The following is a 19,644-nucleotide window of genomic DNA, read 5'->3' on the forward strand; positions in this document are numbered from 1 at the left end:
TGAATAATTATGTTTTAATATGATTCTATAGAATAAATTATTTAATTTTATTTATTTTCTTTATAAATGAAACTAATTCTTCATTTCAGTTATTATGCATAATCCCTGACATTTTTTCTAGTGATTATACATAATCCCTGAAATTTTCAGTGATTATATATAATCCCTAAACTAACCAGTGATTCTACATAATTCCTGAAAATTTCAGGGATTCTACATAATCACTGATTATACAAATTCACTGTAACATATATACATGATATTGCTTGGAATAATACAATTTGTTTACCCTCTCCAGAAAGTAGTACATATTTAACACAAAATAGTTCCTACGCATGAGTGTAACTTTCAAAATATGTAGAATATTTAGGTATTTTCACCGTGTAGAACGCCACATGCGGGGTGTCGGCTATGTTTGACATGGGGTGGCAATTTCGAAGCGACGAAAAAGTAACAAGGTAAGTTCAAGCATCAAAATTTCTTATTTTTAGAACTCTCAGTATCATATAATGTATTGCACGGAAGGAACCGCAACATAATCTATTTCCTGAAAGCAGAAGCAGTCGTTTTCAGTGCTCAGTTTTCTCAAACACCTCGCCCTAGTTTTCCGTGTTGCAGATTTTGAGGCTTTATATGCAAATTTCGGTATAAAAAACTACTTTACACAGGTACCCTCCGTATCATTTATATAGAATTGTATTCCTCTCATTGACTTATACCAAATACCAGTTTCTTAGTTAAAATTGATTGGTTTTAAAACTGTTATTCATCAAAATATAAAGTGTCGCTCGGGGTGTCAGATTGTGCGTCGCAAGGGGTAAAGGCTTGTCATAAAAAAGAATACATTTTCTTATAAATCGATCTCTATCTGATACTTTTTAATTCAAACACACCTACACTGTTATGATGACAAATTACAAACTTAAGGTATGTCATTTGGTCCATATTTTAGTCTTTTAAGTAATGTGGATTTTTATTGATAGACATAGCAAATAAAGCCTCAAAGTAGAAAAATAATTGGATATGAATAGAAGTGTAATGTTGTTTGTTTTATATTATACCTTTGAAATACAAAAATATTGACAAATGGACGTAAGAATATGAAAATTACACGTATGAATGAAGAAGGGTGTACCCGATTAATTATCAAATCATTAATGATTTAAATTGAGTTGAATAGGAATACACTTAATCAAATGCTATGGACATATAAATCTTTTAATCTTTTCATGATATGTTTTTCAATTTCGTAAATGCAAATGTATATTCGAGATCGTAAATGATTTTATATAATTTTTATTTAGTAACTGTATCAGTTTATTTTCACAAACTGACCGACGCCCAAATAGATTAATTGTTGTTTAGACACTATGTAAATGCATAAACGTATATATTTTTTAAAGGAATGGAACGAGAAGGATTTGAAATAGACCACGAAGAGGAGGTTGGCGAGCAGTTTGTTTGTCATGTGTGTACCAAAAGATATAAGCACGAGTCATGATCCCTCAATAAGCACCTAAAGATACATAACGGAGAGGAGCACCCTTGTATGCAATGTGAAAAAAACATTCCGTACCATTTTTTACTATGAATGAAATCAAAAGCACATGTTTTATAAGACCAAAAACAGGAAATATGAAAAACCCTTATTTTGTCATGGTAAATAAGATGTGAATGAAATCAAAAGCATATATTTATACTTTTTGGACCTTTTGGATTATAGCTCTTCATCTTTTATATAAGCTTTGGATTTCAAATATTTTGGCCACGAGCATCACTGAAGAGACATGTAAATATCAAAATGGGCATCTGGTGCAACAAAATTGGTACCGTTAATTTTATTGTAAGACCAAAAACAGGCAAAATGAAAAATCTTGTTTTGTCATGGTATAGTAGATGTGTTTGAAATAAAATGTATCATATGAAGACTAATTTACATGCAAATATGTATTTTTTTTTATGACAAGCCTCTACCCCTTGCGACGCAAAATCTGACACCCCGAGCGACACTTTATATTTTGATGAATAACAGTTTTAAAACCAATTAATTTTAACTTAGAAACTGGTATTTGGTATAAGTCAATGAGAGGAATACAATTCTATATAAATAATACGAAGGGTAGCTGTGTAAAGTAGTTTTTTATACCGAAGTTTGCATAAAAAGCCTCAAAATCTGCAACACGGAAAACTAGGGCGAGGTGTTTGAGAAAATTGAGCACTGAAAACGACTGCTTCTGCTTTCAAGAAATAGATTATGTTGCGGTTCCTTCCGTGCAATACATTATATGGTACTGAGAGTTCTAAAAATAAGAAATTTTGATGCTTGAACTTACCTTGTTACTTTTTCGTCGCTTCGAAATTGCCACCCCATGTCAAACATAGCCGACACCCTGCATGTGGCGTTCTACACGGTGATTTTTGGTATCAAATGAAAGCTGAAGGACTGGTGATCATTGTAGAACACTTTTGGACCTTTAGTTTTGAATATTAAAAAAACTGCACCAAATTTTAAAAAGAGGGTACATTTGGTCTCTTTGTCAGATCTGAAGTACCTGTTTTGGTACATCTGAAGTTCCGGGAACCAGTTCTTTCTTATATGCCATGCAAGGTATGTTGATTTTTTCAGTACAAGACACCATAAAGTGTTGCTTTGAAATGCAATGATTGCCACTTTATTTGAACTTAAAATAAAAGAGGTGTGCCTGCTTGAAACGGAGGAATTTAACATAGAAAGCAATGGGACCATGAATTAGTGGTGTACTTCCATAAGTGGTGAAATAATTGACGAATGATCTAATAATATATTTTTTTATCTTTTTAATATAGTGTATATTTTAGAAGAAAACATTTTGGAATGTTTTTCTAAAAAAAATTGAAATGTAGATACAAATTCTTTGTTTTGGGTAATTAAAAGTCTTCCTTTGTGAACACCCACACTGATTCCTACAACAAATACATATATATAGTCTAGATGATGAAATCATCAAGGGCTAGACTTGTTGATCGACAAAATATAGTTTTGGTGGTATGATATGTCAGCATACAATCTTGTTTACGATACGCAACCGTACTGGCTGATTTGATTTTGTAGCAGAATTCATATAGAACCTTGTCAAATACAAAAATATACAAAGCATTTCGCAAAGTGCCGTTATTTAACTTTCAGATATATTGGCGAGGTTTTGTCGCTGAATCAAGAACGGAATCTAACACACATAGCTACATCATAAATGGAAGAGGAAAATTCGGATTGTTTTACAAAGTTGATCTTGAATCGGAAAAGGGGACAGACCAAACCAATTTTTAAGTTGAGTTTAAAATTAACAACGTCCTAAACGACTTGGCAAATATGATTGATATCTTAGTATAGAAGAAACCTTTAGTGTTTCGTAAAATTTAAGGGCATTAAATGTTAGATATTGCAAAAGGACATTAACAAATATTAACTAGGATGACCGTGCATTCAATTGAAGTCTTGTGAAACTTGTATGACTTGCAGCCAAATTATTGCAAGGTTGTTAATCTACCGTTCACTTGAATCATAGAAATATACATTTTGCACAATCAAAGTTGAAACTCAGGTTTGTCTGTAACTGATTTATTAAGAAACATATTTTTTCACTCAATAATCATCTGCACTTGATGTCCACATAACAATCATCTGCACTTGTTTTCAATTGTCAAATGATGTCTTTACCTTAAATAATTTAATGTTTATTGAATATTATATCCCTTATCTATGGTTGTATCATGTCGGGAAAAGATTACATCAGCATAATAATTGTAATCTCCAAATTGTACACGTCAAATACGGGAAGTTTTTAGTGAAACAAGGGTATTTTCAAAAGGGAAATACGAAATAAGAACTACGACATACAGAAGCAAGTAACATATTGGAAGACATTTTTTACTTTATAAATAGAAAAAAAGCTTTATTCACTAGGAGTCACCTCCAAAATGGAAATTTACATAGAACTAGTCAGACCATAGATATTTGTGAGTGGCAGTTTTAAGACAACTCCATGATGAAGGTGGGATTGTTATCCATCCTGATCATCCTTGCAGTACTAGGTATGGCATAAATACGTGTTGTCTAGAAGTTACGTCCCTAAACAGAAGTTCATATGAACAATATCAATACAATGAGATAATAATATGACTATTAATGAATATATATCAAGTTAGTTGAAAATGGTCATCTGCAACCTAATATGTCACATGAATATTTTTCCTATGATGAAGATATAATCTTTCAATCAGTTTAATAGAGCTGGTAAATTTATGTATCATTGTCAATTACTTAAAAATAAAATTGAGAAAGGAAATGGGGAATGTTTCAAAGCGACAACAACCCGACCATAGAGCAGACAACAGCCGAAGGCCACCAATGGGTCTTCAATGTAGCGAGAATTCCCGCACCCGTAGGTGTCCTTCAGCTGGCCCCTAAAAATATGTATACTAGTACAGTAGTTTCTTTTGTTACTTATTATGACATCGGACTCTGACTTCTTTCATAATGAATTTTACTGTGCGTATTGCTGTGTAATTGTTTTCGCTACATTTGCATTTCCTATCACGGTTTTTTTTTATAGAAGGTTGCTGCTCACAAGGAAGCTATTAAGCCAAGAGTTTCAAATGGTGAAGTTGAAATCATCCCTTCGTAAATTTTGCGGACGACATCACGAGTTGATTGACCGTTATGGAATAACCGTTTCACAAATGATATCGGATATGTTCCTTACGTCGTAACTACAATCCCCTTCCCTTTTATATGAATGCGACCTACCGAATTAGACTATTTACCGGATTTAATATCACATAAGCAACGCGGCGGGTGCCACATGTTGAGCAGGATCTGATTACCCTTCCAGAGCACATGAGATCACCCCTAGTTTTTATTGGGGTTCGTGTCGCTTATTCTTTAGTTTTCTATGTTGTGTCATGTGTACTATTGTTTGTCTGTTTGTCTTTTACATTTCTAGCCATGGCGTTGTCATTTTATTTTCGATATATGAGTTTGACTGTCCCTCTGGTATCTTCCGTCCCTCTGGTATCTTCCGTCCCTCTTTTTGCTAGAGGTATAGGGAAAGAGTTGAGATCTCGCATTATATTTGTGCCTGTCCCATGAAAGGATTTTCTGACCATTTTTAGTCTTCAATGTTTAGGTCATTCATTTGTTTCCAGTTTAGGTTGACGAGTATTTTCACCAAACTAGTAAAATTTTTGTTAAGCTGTAGCCCGCCTAAGGGTTCTGGGTGCTGGTTTGTCACTGTATTGAAGACCCATTGGTGGCCTCCGTTCGTGTAGTGCTCTATGGCCGGTCTTTTCTCTCTTTGACACATTCCCCATTGCCATTATCAATTGTATTTTGATTGCCCAGAAATCGGCACTTTATAAAGTTTGGGGTTTTTTTTGCCTCTGAAAAAAGGCAAATTTGTCTGAGCCTGCTATCTAAAACTGTTTTCTAAAAAAATCTTTAGTAGAGTTAATTTAGGTCAAGGAGGATCACCTAATCCACAATAAAGTCATATCGACTAACCAACTAAATGCAATCTATTTGTAGGATCGATTTTAAGACTTCAGTTTAATGACAAAAAGCATGTGATCATTACGTCTGTTTAACAAACAAAAATTTATAACTTTCAATATAAAAGGGGATAACATAGATGCTTTAATTTCATAAATAATTGGTTAGGATTTATTTCTGATTCTTTGTAGGAGGAATACGGGTATGATGACCACAATTTAAAAAAATGTTGATTTTTTTGCATTTTTAGACCTTACAAATCGTACAACTTTGCAACTTGCAGCCTAAAATCAATTTACTCATGCTTTGATTATCTTTTAATTAAGAATGATATTAACTACATTTTGGCAAAGTTTTTAATGATTCTATTGACTTCAAACAGGTCTCCTCAATGCATTATAATAATCTATAAATTATGACAATGGTATTGAAACAATAACAAAAACAGAATTGCAAAATAAGCTACATATGTGTAACGGTTGTTGTCTACTTAATAATTCATTTTGAATTAAGAACTAATATAGGCGTATATATGGTTTAAGTTGTAGTAGCAGAATCCTATGGTAGAAGACACATAAGAAGAATTAGTATGTATTTAACATTCTATATTTTGATGAATAGATATCACAATTGTGTTATGAGTGACAATGAAACAACTATTCATCCAAGCCACTATAAGTAAAAAATAAACCATTATAGGTCACAGAAAGGCCTCCAACACCAGGCCTTGGCTCAAACCGAACAGCAACATATAAAGGGCTCCAAAAATATCTAGGGATGAAAACAGAAAAACAGGAAAACCAACGATCTAATCTATATAAAAAAACGAGAAATGATTGATTGATTGATTGATTGTTGGTTGCTTTACGCCGCATTAGCACGAGAAATGAGAAATGAATCACGTCAACAAACGGCAACCACTGAACGTCTTTATTTTATAAAAATTACATTGAGGTTAGAATGATATAAAAGTTCTTAACGAACAGATTCATGTTTATGATAAAGTTGGGTTGAAGAGGTTTGAAATAACATATCAGATTTATAATCACACGAAACTGGTTTCAAATGAATGTATAATTCAAACTAACCACCTATTTGCCACCTTTTTTCGTCCCTATCATGAAACGTTTCAGCATTTGTGATAATTCTTTTTTAGGCTTTAGACACGTACGAAGATATTATGCAAGAAGAATCGTGTTTCGAAGAAGGCATTATAAAAGAAGAGTATTAAAATTGTTCAGAAGAAAGTACCATAAAAGAAGAACATTAAAATTGTTTAGAAGAAAGTATTATAAAAAAAGAATCTTTAAATTGTTTAGAAGAAAACACTATGTGCGGAAGATATACAAACACAGATACATTCATAAGCATCATATTCACAGATATCTACACAAGCTTCTTCATAAATATCGACACAAGTATGTTCGCAAATACGTTCATGTGCACAAACCTGTTCTTACTCATGTACACATACCTGTTCACGTTCCTGTGCACAGACCTGTTCATGTTCATGTGCACAGACCTGTTTACGTTCATGTGCACAAACCTGTTCTTACTCATGTGCACAGACCTGTTCATGTTCATGTGCACAGACCTGTTCACGTTCATGTGTACAAACCTGTCCTTACTCATGTGCACAGACCTGTTCACGTTCCTGTGCACATACCTGTTCATGTACATGTGCACAAACCTGTTCTTACTCATGTGCACAGACCTGTTCATGTTCATGTGCACAGACCTGTTCACGTTCATGTGTACAAACCTGTTCTAACTCATGTGCACAGACCTGTTCACGTTCCTGTGCACAGACCTGTTCAGGTGCATGTGCACAAAACTGTTCTAGCACATGTTAATAAAGGTGAAGAAGGTCGTGGACATGGGCCTATTGAAAGTTTTGATAAAGGATACGATCTCTACAATTCAAGAACTAGTCATGGCTTTCGAGGAAACAGTAAGTCTTTTATTAATTAAGATAATATTTCATAACCGATTTAATTGAAAATGTAAAAAAAAGTAGTCAATATCTGTTTTGAATTGAATATATCCTATTACTCGACGAGGTTATAATTAAAGGGGTACTAACTGTCGAAATCACATTTACCGACTTTACTCAAATTCTTATATTTGATTTATAGCATACTAAAACACATCTCCAACTTATAATCAGGTTTAAATAAACAGTTAACAGTGCATATACGAGATAGTATATATCAGAATATTTTGTTTTAGTTCACCACTATACTCCAAACTTTGTGAACCGAAACCACAATCTCCATCGCCATCTACAAGGCCATGGTGAGATCGCTTACAGGCATGTGTATGGCGGTGGTCCGAGAAGATATCATAGTCTAGGAGGTGGTGATCTAGGACGATATCACGGTCCAGTCTTCAATGATCCAGAACGTTTTCACGGTCCATTGGTGTCTGATACAGGAATTTATCATAGTCCACTAGTCACACATTCGGGAAGCTATAATGCAGCAGTTGAGGTTACGCATGGAGGTAGAGGATATTAAATCAATAAAGTATCTGTTACTTTAAATGAAAGATGTCATTTTGTTCACAAAATACTTGTCTTAAGATATTCAATTCCTTCTTAAAAATAAATTCAGCATAGAAGTTAAGCAGGCATTTGGAAATCCTTTGATTGACAAACGAATCAAAGAGTTAATTACAACACATAAAAAAACATTAAAAACAGACTCTATCATACAAAGTCATTCTGATAGACCTATAAAAATAACAAATTCTTGTCAATTTATAAAAAATGGAATTGTCGTTGATGCCAAAAAATTATGCCTTAAAGATATTAGATACTTTTATGAGAATAAAACAGCTCCAAATAGCCAGCTTAAGTGGAATTTACATTTTGGAAATGAACTACCATGGGAATACATTTGGGAAACTTTAAATAAGAATTTAGCTAACAGAAAAACTAAACAACTTCAATGAAAGTTACTACATAATATAATTTACACTGAAGAAAAATTACAAAAAATGAATCACTCAAACGGGAAGTGTCACTTTTACAATGAAAACGAATCACTTTTTCATCTTTTTATTTATTGTAAACTGGTGGAAGACATTTGGCGGGAAATATATGAAAAAATATGGGAATTTTGTTCAAAATTAAATATCGAAAAATTACAAAAATCGGAAACAAGTATAATTTTTGGGGTCATTAATGCAGATGCATCTTATACCCAAATTTTAGACACGGTGCTTCTAATCACGAAATGGGTTATCTGGAAAACTAGAAATATCGCAAAATATCAAAAGAAAGGGATAAGTAAATAGTTGATTTTAAATATGATAAAACATGAAATGCAATTTTTGCTCAAATGTTTTAAACCAAATACGAAAAACGAAGCCTTTTCTACTATGTGTGACCTTTTTTGTATATAAATAATTTTGCGTGGTCAGGTCAGTGCAGTGACCTCTTTACTACCGATTGAATAATAATATGTACACTGCTCTCAACTCCCTGCATGTAATTTCTATTGTGTATGTAATTCATGTATATCATCTAATTGTAACAAGTCATGTTGTATCAACAGGTTCATTTTATAAACAAATATTTACTCACCATATCTTTGAAATAAATCCTTTTTGAAAATCAAAATCATTAATCAATTTTTTTATGAATGAACTACACATCCCTTTAACAAATCGCACGTGGTAAATGATCACTCGACCAGAAATTAAATATAATTTAAATTAACATAACAAAAGACGTGATGTACGATAAAATTGAAACTGCCTAATAAATACAGGTAGCCTTTGTGAGAAATAAATAAAGGTAAAAACATACTTTATTCGATAAATTATATATGGTGAGAGCTGGTAAAGATATATAGATCGATAATGATTGCAGGTACATGTACATTTGTACAAGGATAGATAAGATTTATAAAGGTGATGTTAATAATTCATAGTGGGATTTTTTTTTCTCATTTGCTTTTTTCCCCGACAAATGAGACTGTAAAAATTGCTCCCCTGGGCAACTGAGGGTTGATGTAACAGGTGATTGTTAATAAAATATGTTTAATATAAAAATATTAAAAAAAAAATAATTAAAAATTACAACACATCAAAATAAACATGTCAGTTTAAATTATTAACGGTAAATTATAAGATCTGAAGAAAACTGTTAACAATATAATTTATATTTAAATTTCAATGTAATATTTTATTAAAATGAAAAATTTCTCCTGAGTTGGGAACCCTCTTTATAAATGGCTGGATCCACCCCTGGTATTTATAATCATAATTGATATACGTGCAATACACTAGGATTCTAATTTTGGAAATATTTAGTATTAGACGTGTTAAGGAAGTCGATACTACTGTTAGCGCTCGTGTTGGATGGAAGACGAATACAAAATTATTTTGGGACCATCTCTAAAAGTACAAATACTTGATATTTTTGTGACCTGTATAGGCGTGTTTGATACCGCTAAAATTATTTTTTTCATGAACCCAAAAATGTTTAATATAAATTCCAATTTTAGATCAATTGATATCAATTATTTGAATAATCTATTTCATATATATAATAAGATGGTAACTTTTCTAATGATTTTGATTTGAGAAATAAAAAAATTTCAAGATGTTTAAAAAAAAGTTAGCCTCAGCTGACATTATTTCCCCTAGTTACAATCTCATTCCATGTAAAGGGTTTTTCGTTATACTAATTAAACCGACCTTCGTGCCATCATTGCCATTGTGTAAAAGACCATTTTCTGCATGTCCGATCATCTCGACAAAAAAGTAAAGGGGAATTCGTGTAAAGGTACCGTCATTCCATTCTTCCGTCCGTCTTTCCACCCGTAACACCCTTGATAAATCAGGGGCGAAAGATGCCAGATGGACATTCAAACTCTTGCATCAATAATAAACAACGCTATGGTTAAAAACAAAAAAGACAAAGTTAACAGACAATAAATAGTACACAAACACAACATAGAAAAATTAAAGCAACACGAACCCACTCAAAAACTGGGTATCATCTCAGGTGCCCGAAAGTGTACGCATACTCTGCTCCACATGTGATTCCCGTCATGTTTCTCGTGTAAGTGTAAACCACGTAGTTAGTCTGATTCGGTATGTCGCAATCGGGAAAAGGTAACGGGATTAGAAACATATCCGCAATCATCTGTGAAACAGATATTCCATAACGGTCATCCAACCCGTGATGGCGTCCGTAAAATTTACGAAGGGATGATTTTAACTTTACCATTTGGAACTCTTGGTTTAATAGCTTCCTTGTGATAACACTCTAGACTCAACATCGTTCCAGGATTTTGACCAAACTTTGTAATACTTAGTCCTTATGCACATCTTGAATCCTGTGTATTTTCAAGGTCAAAGGACAAGATCGCAGTTAGACATGAAATTTATTTGATATCCTTGTTAACACTGTAGACTCGTCATAGTTCAACATATATTAACCTAAAAGAGGGACGAAAGATACCAGAGGGACATTCAAATCATAGATCGAAAATGAACTGACAAGTTGAACACCATGGCTATAAAAGAAAAAGACAAACAGACAAATAATTGTACACATGACACAACATAGAAAACTAAGGTACAAGCAATACGAACCCCACCAAAAACTGGGGGTGATTTCAGGTACTCCGGAAGGGTAAGCAGATCCCAAATCATTTACAAGTCCATAGGTCAAAAGTAAATTGATACACCATTAAAGAAACATAGTTATGACAGTAGACGCCGAGGCAAAAATAAACGTAAAAAAAATAAAGAAAGAATGTCGGATTGTTGTGTGTATGTTGATCACACAAGAATACGTTTAAAGACATTCAGGGTAGTTAATTGAGAAATAATTGGAACGAACTAAATCAAATAGTTGAATTGTATGCTGGACTTATTTTCATATTAAACAAATACTACCAAATCATACATTGATTATGATATTATACAAATGAACACAAAATCTCAAATTTGCATCTTTAAAATAAGGGAGAACATCAAAAGATCAATGTATGATAAAAAAAAACTTAATTCAAATAGTTTTGTGGGGTTGAATTGCTGCGAGTTTTGTTTATTTGACATCGACTTACCATATATCTTTATTGGTCGATCAAGTTATCCCAAATTAAGTTAAGAAGGTGAGAAAAGGAGGGATCAGTGAAAAAAAATATGTGATTTAAATGATTATAACCGGTAGCTACATTAAACTTCTGATTTCGTCCCTAAATCATCCAGCATTCTTCTTGTGTAACAGAAGGACTTGTGATTTCCAAAATAAATTGTTGACACCTTATTTTGTTTTAAATAATTCCAGAATGAGAGTTAAACGATAGTTTGTTTTCATTGGAAGCTAAGGCGGGACAAAACTATTGTCCATTTATTTTTTTAAAGATTTTTTTAATTCTGAAAATGAAATAGAAACTTGTCACTCATTTTTTTACAAAAGGTAAAGATTTGCCTTTTTGTCATATTACCTTTTAACACTCCGTAATCAAATGATTAAAATTACATGAACGTGTTATAATTATCTTCAATACAATTGATTTTAAAATTTACATTTAGACATTTGTTTTGGGGTCCTTAAAATGCTGGATTGATTGTGACTTGAATACTATTATAAATAAGTAAAATGTATTTCAGTAGTCATACAGGTAATAAAACTACGAAAGAGTGTTTATACTTTTGGAGATGACCCCCAAATCATATTGTATTCATCATCCATCCAACACGAGTGCCAACAGTAGTACCGACTTTCCTAACACGTCGAATTGAATCAAATAAGAACAATTGCTGAAGAAACCTTCCGCATCAAAGCCGTATGATGACCATAATGTATTACCTACCACTATTACAGATAACAGTTACCGTTATGTAGATGGAGCTTTAATACTGAACATAAATAAAAAAATATATAAAAAGAAAGGAATATGTATATAAATACACCTTGGTCAGCAATAAGTCTGTTCCATTGGTATACTCATTTCGAATTGCTTTACACAGTGTAACCTGTATCACTTATAATCGGCCAGATTGTCACATAATATGCAGACTAATTGAATCGATAGTGAAGGGGTATTCCGAAAAATTTACAAATATCAAATAATACGTTTCACGAAAGCGGAGATAACCCTATTTTTGAAATCATGTTTTTTTTTTTGTATATAAATTACCTGACGGAGCTTTAATAGTTAAGTATAAATCTTCTGATTCAGATGTTAGTCAATTCTCACATTGAGGGGTGTAGCTTGTAATTTTGCGTCGTCTGCAACGGTCAAATGTTCTACCTGGATGGAAAATCTCGAAAATTTGACCTATATGGTCAAACGAATATTTCTTTTGTTTATATTGTTGTTAATTAATTAATGATCTTGTGTTGTAGTTTTGCTAATACACCTTTCTAGAATGATATGAATGATATACTAGAATTATCCCGATGTGTTATTTTTTGTTTTGTATCAAACTATAAGGAAGTATTACTATCAGGAAAAACAAATGCAGTGGGTAGATAAACATGCAGTTATACAGGTGTGTATTGCGTGTTTTAGTATTACAATCTATGGTCGTAATAATTAACGTCAAACTTTAAAAACTCAAACATTTTGTGGCTGTAAAAGTTAGACTTTCTTTGTTTTGCATGGTTTTTTTATTTTCTTATTTTTAGGGGGTATAGCATTTTAATGACCGTATTTGTTCTATTAGAATCGAAATACATCATGGAAGCCATAGATTGTTGGAAATTTACACATGGCCTGGGCCGTGATATTTGTTAATTTTATCTCTCGCTAACGCTCAGGATAAAATTTGAATATCACGACCAAGGCCATGTGTTAAATTCAAACAATCTATGGCTTCCATGAATTATTTCTAAAGTTTTAATTGACCTTAAATCTGCAAGAAGTCGTAGATCAATAATTTTGTCATTTGTTTTTATTTTAGTTGTTTTGTGCAGATCTGATGAGTCAACTTAAAATTCTGGGTTAGATATGATTGAGCACCCAAAAAATATCTGTATAAAGTAAAATCACAAAATAAGTCCCTAACCAAATGGCAAGATCAAAATCTCAAACACATAAAACGAATGGATAATAACTGCCATATTCCTGACTTGGTACAAACTTTTTCTTATGTAATTCAGCCTCATCTTATATGGGTGTGTCCAATTTCAGGAGCTTGTAATTCATTGTTTGTCGTTGAAGGCTGTCTGTCATATTTTTTTTTTGTTAATTGTTTTTGGTCAGAAATTATGTTTAATTTGTTTTTTGTTTCACATTTTGACGTGTCGCAACCTTTTATAGATGACTATACAGTATAGGCTTTTGTTCATTGTCTATGCCGTTCGGTGACTTTTTGTTTATAGACTATGTGGATCGTAGTTTCATTGAAAATGTTACCAATTTTATCTAGTGCCCCTTTACCGTACCTTAACTGAACTAAAACAACTGGTGCCAGAACCCTATTATTTCGTACTATCGGATATCACTAAACGTATAAAGATAATAGCCGGCCAAGGTGAAGTTTAAATCATCTACCAATTTATTTGACTACTTTGCACTGCTTACACCTGTTTAGTTTGTTATGTTATTGTTTTGTTCTTGAATTTCCAACATCTGTACTATACAGCCTTACTAACCAATAGAAATCAATAAACCATGATCAAAATCTGATAGGATCACAATTACTGTTATAGAGACAAGATGGTACTAACCGATAACTAATTTATAAACCAGGATCGCAATCACTGCCATTAGGACAAGACATCCAATCACAATGCCAACATTAACTCTATAACAAAAAAAAGGTTTGACATCTGCAATAACAGTATATAAATAATATATAATATATATTTTCCAATATGCAAATCAACGACAAGAAAAGACATATAATTATTAGTATGTCATTTACGTTTATTCCGAGGTTAAAAAAGTACACACAAAAAAACAATGTTTACATGCTAGTCCGATGTTTTGTTATATTATGTATAAACATCAAAACAATCACTAACATCAAGGTCATGTTTCAAGTTCTTCGAATTTTGGATTTATAAACATATTTATTTAAGGAATGACTGTAATATTTTTTCTGTCTATGAAGAAATAACATTAAAAAATGTGGTGCATACTGAATAACGCGCGTAGCGGGTTATTTAACAGTGTGCACCACATTTTTTATGTTATTTCGAATAGACAGAAAAAAATATTACAGTCATTTTTTTATAATTTATTTCAAGGTTGTTAATCTACCGTTCACTTGAATCATAGAAATATACATTTTGCACAATCAAAGTTGAAACTCAGGTTTGTCTGAAACTGATTTATTAAGAAATATATTTTTCTCTCAATAATCATCTGCACTTGATGTCCACATAACAATAATCTGCACTTGTTTTTAGTTGTCGAATGGTGTCTTTACCTTAAATAATTTAAGGTTTATTGAATATTATATCCCTTATCTATGGTGGTTTCATGTCGGGAAAAGATTACATCAACATAATAATTGTAATCTCCAAATTGTACATGTCAAATACGGGAAGGTTTTTGTAAAACGAAGATATTTTCAAAAGGGAAACACGAAATAAGAACTATGACATATATAAGCTAGTAACATATTGTAAGACACATTTTACTATATAAATAGAAAAAGCACTATTCTCTAGGAGCCACCTCCAAAATGAAAGTTAATATAGAACTGGTCTGACCATAGATATTTGTGAGTGGCAGTTTTAAGAAAACTCCATGATGAAGGTTGGATTGTTATCCATACTGATCATCCTTGCTGTACTAGGTATGGTATAGTTACGTGTTGTCTAGAAATTACGTCACAATAACACTTTTTCAGTCATAAATGTTAAGGTCATTCATTTCTTTGCAGTTAAGTTTAACGGCCATTTTCACTAAACTAGTTCAGATTTTTCTTAAACTGGATCCCGCCTCAAGGTGCGGGATTTTTCGCTGTATTGAAGACCCGTTGGTGCCTTTTGGCTGTGTTCTACTCTTTGGCATGGGCTGTTATCACTTTTACACATTTCTCATTGCTATTATCAATTTTATTTTCATGCACAGAAATTAGTACCTTATAAAGATTTTTTTATTTGCCTCTAAAAAAAATATAATTTCGTCTACGCCAGCTATTTAAAACTGTTTTCCAAAACAGTCTTTCGTAGACTTAATTTAGGTTGAGGAGGATCACCTGCAACAGCCGTTGTGCAAATCCACATTTAAGTCATATCGACTAACCAATTGAATCGAAACTATATGTAAGAACGATTTAAAGACTGCAGTTTAATGACAAAAAGCATGTGATCATTACGGCTGTTTTACAGACAAAAATTTATAACTTTCAATATAAAAGGGGATAACATAGATGCTTTAATTTCATAAATAATTGATTAAGATTTTTTTCTGAATTTTTGTAGGAGGAATACGGGTTGCATTTATAGATCTTACAAATCGTACAACTTTGCAACCTGCAGCCTAAAATCAATTTACTCATGCTTTTGATTATCTTTTAATTAAGAATGATATTAACTACATTTTGGCAAAGTTTTTAATAATTCTATTGACTTCAATGCCTTATAATAATCGATAAATTATGACAATGGTAAAATTGTATTGAAACAATAACAAAAACAGAATTGCAAAAAAGCTGCATATGTGTAACGGTTGTTGTCTACTTAATATTTCATTTTGAATTAAGAACTAATTTATATGTATGTATGGTTTTAGTTGTAGTAGCAGAATCCTATGGTAGAAGACATATAAGAAGAATAAGTATGTATTTAACATTCTATATTTTGATGAATAGATATCACAAGTTGTGTTATGAGTGACAATGAGACAACTATTCATCCAAGTCACTATAAGTAAAAAGTAAACCATTATAGGTCACAGTAAGGCCTTCAACACCGGGCATGGGCTCAAACCGAACAGCAACATATAAAGGGCTTCAAAAATATCTTGTGAAAAAAAACCCCAGGAAAACAGGAAAACCAACGGTCTAATCTATATAAAAAAAAACGAGAAATGAGAAACACTTATGAATCACGTCAACAAACGGCAACCACTGAACGTCTTTATTTTATAAAAATTACATTGAGGTTAGAATGATATAAAAGTTCTTAACGAACAGAAACACGTTTATGATAAAATAGGGTTGAAGAGGGTTTGAAATAGCATATCAGATTTATAATCATACGAAACTGGTTTCAAATGAATGTAGAATTCAAACTAAACACATATTTGCAACTTTTTTCGTTCCTATTATGAAACGTTTCAGCATTTGTGATAATTCTGTTTTAGGCTTTAGACACATACGAAGATATCATGCACGAAGAATCGTGCTTCGAAGAAGGCATTATAAAAGAAGAGTATTTAAATTGTTCAGAAGAAAGTACTATAAAAGAAGAACCTTAAAATTATTTAGAAGAAAGTATTATAAAAAAAGAATCTTTAAATTGTTTAGAAGAAAACACTATGTGCGGAAGATATACAAACACAGATACATTCATAAGCATCATATTCACAGATATCTACACAAGCTTCTTCACAAATATCGACACAAGTATGTGCGCAAATATCGACACAAGTATGTTCGCAAATATCGACACAAGTATGTTCGCAAACACGTTCATGTGCACAAACCTGTTCATGTTCATGTGCACAAACCTGTTCATGTTCATGTGCACAGACCTGTTCATGTTCATGTGCACAAACCTGTTCACGCACATGTTAATAAAGGTGAAGATGCTCGTGGACATGGGCCTATTGAAAGTTTTGATAATGGATACGATCTCTACAGTTCAAGAACTAGTCATGGCTTTCGAAGAAACAGTAAGTCTTTAGTTAATTAAGTTAATATTTCATAAAAGAGAGACGACAGATACCAGAGGGACAGTCAAACTTATAAATCGAAAATAAACTAGGTAGGTCACATTCATGATTACCTGATTCATCGAAAGTGTAAAAAAGTAGTACAATATCTATTTTGAATTAAATATATCCTATTACTCGATTAGGTAATAAGTAAAGAGGTACAAGCTGTCAAAATCGTATTCACGGACTTGACTCTAATTCTAATATTTGATTTATAGCATACTAAAATACATATCCAACTTATTATCAGTTTTAAATACACATTTAACAGTGCATATGCGAGATAGTATATATCAGAATATTTTGTTTTAGTTCACCACTATACTCCAAACTTTGTGAATCGAAACAGCAATCTCCATCACCACATACAAGAGAATGGTGGGATCGCTTACAGGCATACGTATGGAGACGGTCAGAGAAGTTATAATGGTCTAGGAGGTGGTGATTTAGGACGATATCACGGTCCAGTCGTCAATAATCCAGAACGTTTTCACGGTCCATTGGTGTCTGATACAGGAAGTTATCGCAGTCCACTAGTCACGCATTCGGGAAGCTATAATGCAGCGGTTGAGGTTACACATGGAGGTGGCGGATATTAAATCAATAAAGTATTTATTACTTTTAATGAAAGGTGTCATTTTTTCCAAAAATACTTGTCTTTAGATATTCAATTCATTCATAAAATAAACTCGGCATAGAAATTAAGCAGGCATTTAGAAATCCTTTGATTGGCAAACGAATCAAAGAGTTAATAACAACATATTAAAATAAACATATGTCAGTTTAAATTATTGACGATAAATTATATATAAAGATCTGAAGAAAATGGTTTACAGTATAATTCATATTTATATTTCAATGTAATATTTTATTTAAATGAAAACCAATACCACCATTTCTCCTGGACTAGGAACCCTCTTTTAAATGGCTAAATTGGATGGATCCATCCCGTGTTTGTAGTCATAATTGATATATGTACAATACACTCGGAATCCAATTTGGGAAAATGTTTAGTATTTGAATCAAATAAGAACAATTGCTAAAGGAAACTTTCCGTATCAAAGATATTGTCATCCGCAGCAAAGCCGGTATGATAACCATAATTTATTACTTGCCACTATTACAGCTAACAGTAACAGTTATGTAGATGGAGCTTTAATACTGAACATAAATAAAAATATATATAAAAAGAAAGGAATATGTATGTAAACACACCTTGTTCAGCAATTACTCTGTCCCATTAGTACACGCATTTCGTATTGCTTTACACAGTGTGACCTGTATCACTGTCGATCGGCCAGATTGTCACATAATATGTAGACTAATCGAATCGATAGTCAAGGGGTATTCCGAAAAAGTTACAAATATTAAATGATACGTTTCACAAAAGCGGAGAGAACCCATTTTTGGAAAATGACGCTTTAAGCGGCATGTTTCCGATACTGCTGACCTGAACTTCCATTAAATTTCTCTGCCTACCGCGCTTGGTTCGTATTTACTTTCCATTACATGTCTCCGTCTACCGCTTGGTTTCGTATTTACTATTTTACATTTAGACTGGAATCTGATGGTATTATCATTCATGTGTAGTAATCAACCGGGAACCAGTTTACATACTTTATTCACAGAATAAAAGATTTTGACCCGTTCATATGTTTATTGTTATTAAATGGTATCTTCCTAATGGTATTTTGAGCTTTCACTTTGTTATATTTCTCATATTCATTCAAGCTTTCGCTTTTATCTATGTAATAAACAAATAGATCCGTTTTGACATGGTTCTGGACTTTTCACACACCAATGATCAGCAATCGCTAGACAAAATAGTTCTCCTAAATAATGTCAGCCTTTCTTACCATTTCACCTTAACCACCATTAAAAAAGTATTAATCGGAATTATCTGACATCTTTTGGATAGATACTGGACTTTATCCAGATTTACAAAGTTTTGAATAATCGGAAATTAGTAAACGCGGTGGGTATGAATCGTCTGATGACACTTGGTCTCCGGTCCTTCTTATTACCAAATACATCGAAGTGTACCAACACGATGTTCTTAAGATACTTATAAATCTATTTTTATAACTTTATTGATTATGTGAAGTAAAACTAAAACATTGTTAGAACAATAAAGATATATAATTAATTGGGGGGAAACTTGATAGTCTTTTCGTTTTACAAACAACTGCTTTTATTATAAGAAAATGTAATGTGTCTGTATTGGTCCACTTTCTACTGGTTACAAGACAGATCGAA

The 19,644-nt window shown here is 32.4% G+C and overlaps 1 protein-coding gene across 3 annotated transcripts; it reads left to right on the top strand.

The window, feature by feature from the left end:
* The first annotated feature begins 3,941 nt into the window (after positions 1-3,941).
* On the top strand, positions 3,942-18,013 carry LOC139517888 (uncharacterized). 3 transcript variants are annotated; one of them, XM_071309377.1, is made up of 4 exons: positions 3,942-4,071; positions 6,070-6,114; positions 6,684-7,478; positions 7,757-8,069. In XM_071309377.1, exons 1-4 carry the CDS (start codon positions 4,023-4,025, stop codon positions 8,041-8,043), a joined length of 1,176 nt encoding a protein of 391 aa, XP_071165478.1. In that variant the 5' UTR covers positions 3,942-4,022; the 3' UTR covers positions 8,044-8,069. The 3 variants fall into 3 exon arrangements, with proteins under 3 accessions (XP_071165478.1, XP_071165477.1, XP_071165480.1); XM_071309376.1 differs by lacking the exon at positions 7,757-8,069 and adding an exon at positions 17,701-18,013 and having other exon boundaries at positions 3,952-4,071; XM_071309379.1 differs by lacking the exons at positions 3,942-4,071; positions 6,070-6,114; positions 6,684-7,478; positions 7,757-8,069 and adding exons at positions 15,135-15,301; positions 16,243-16,287; positions 16,816-17,346; positions 17,701-18,013.
* The last annotated feature ends 1,631 nt before the right edge of the window (positions 18,014-19,644 follow it).

Source organism: Mytilus edulis, chromosome 3 (assembly GCF_963676685.1).
Source record: "Mytilus edulis chromosome 3, xbMytEdul2.2, whole genome shotgun sequence".
In the NCBI taxonomy this organism is placed as follows: domain Eukaryota; kingdom Metazoa; phylum Mollusca; class Bivalvia; order Mytilida; family Mytilidae; genus Mytilus; species Mytilus edulis.

Excerpts from the sequence above, each read along its gene's own strand:
- LOC139517888 (XM_071309377.1), top strand. The coding sequence starts at position 4,023 with ATGATGAAGGTGGGATTGTTATCCATCCTGATCATCCTTGCAGTACTA. Across the intron at positions 6,115-6,683 it reads AAGACACATAAGAAGAATTA|GCTTTAGACACGTACGAAGA; the intron begins GTATGTATTTAA and ends ATTCTTTTTTAG. Across the intron at positions 7,479-7,756 it reads TCATGGCTTTCGAGGAAACA|TTCACCACTATACTCCAAAC; the intron begins GTAAGTCTTTTA and ends ATTTTGTTTTAG.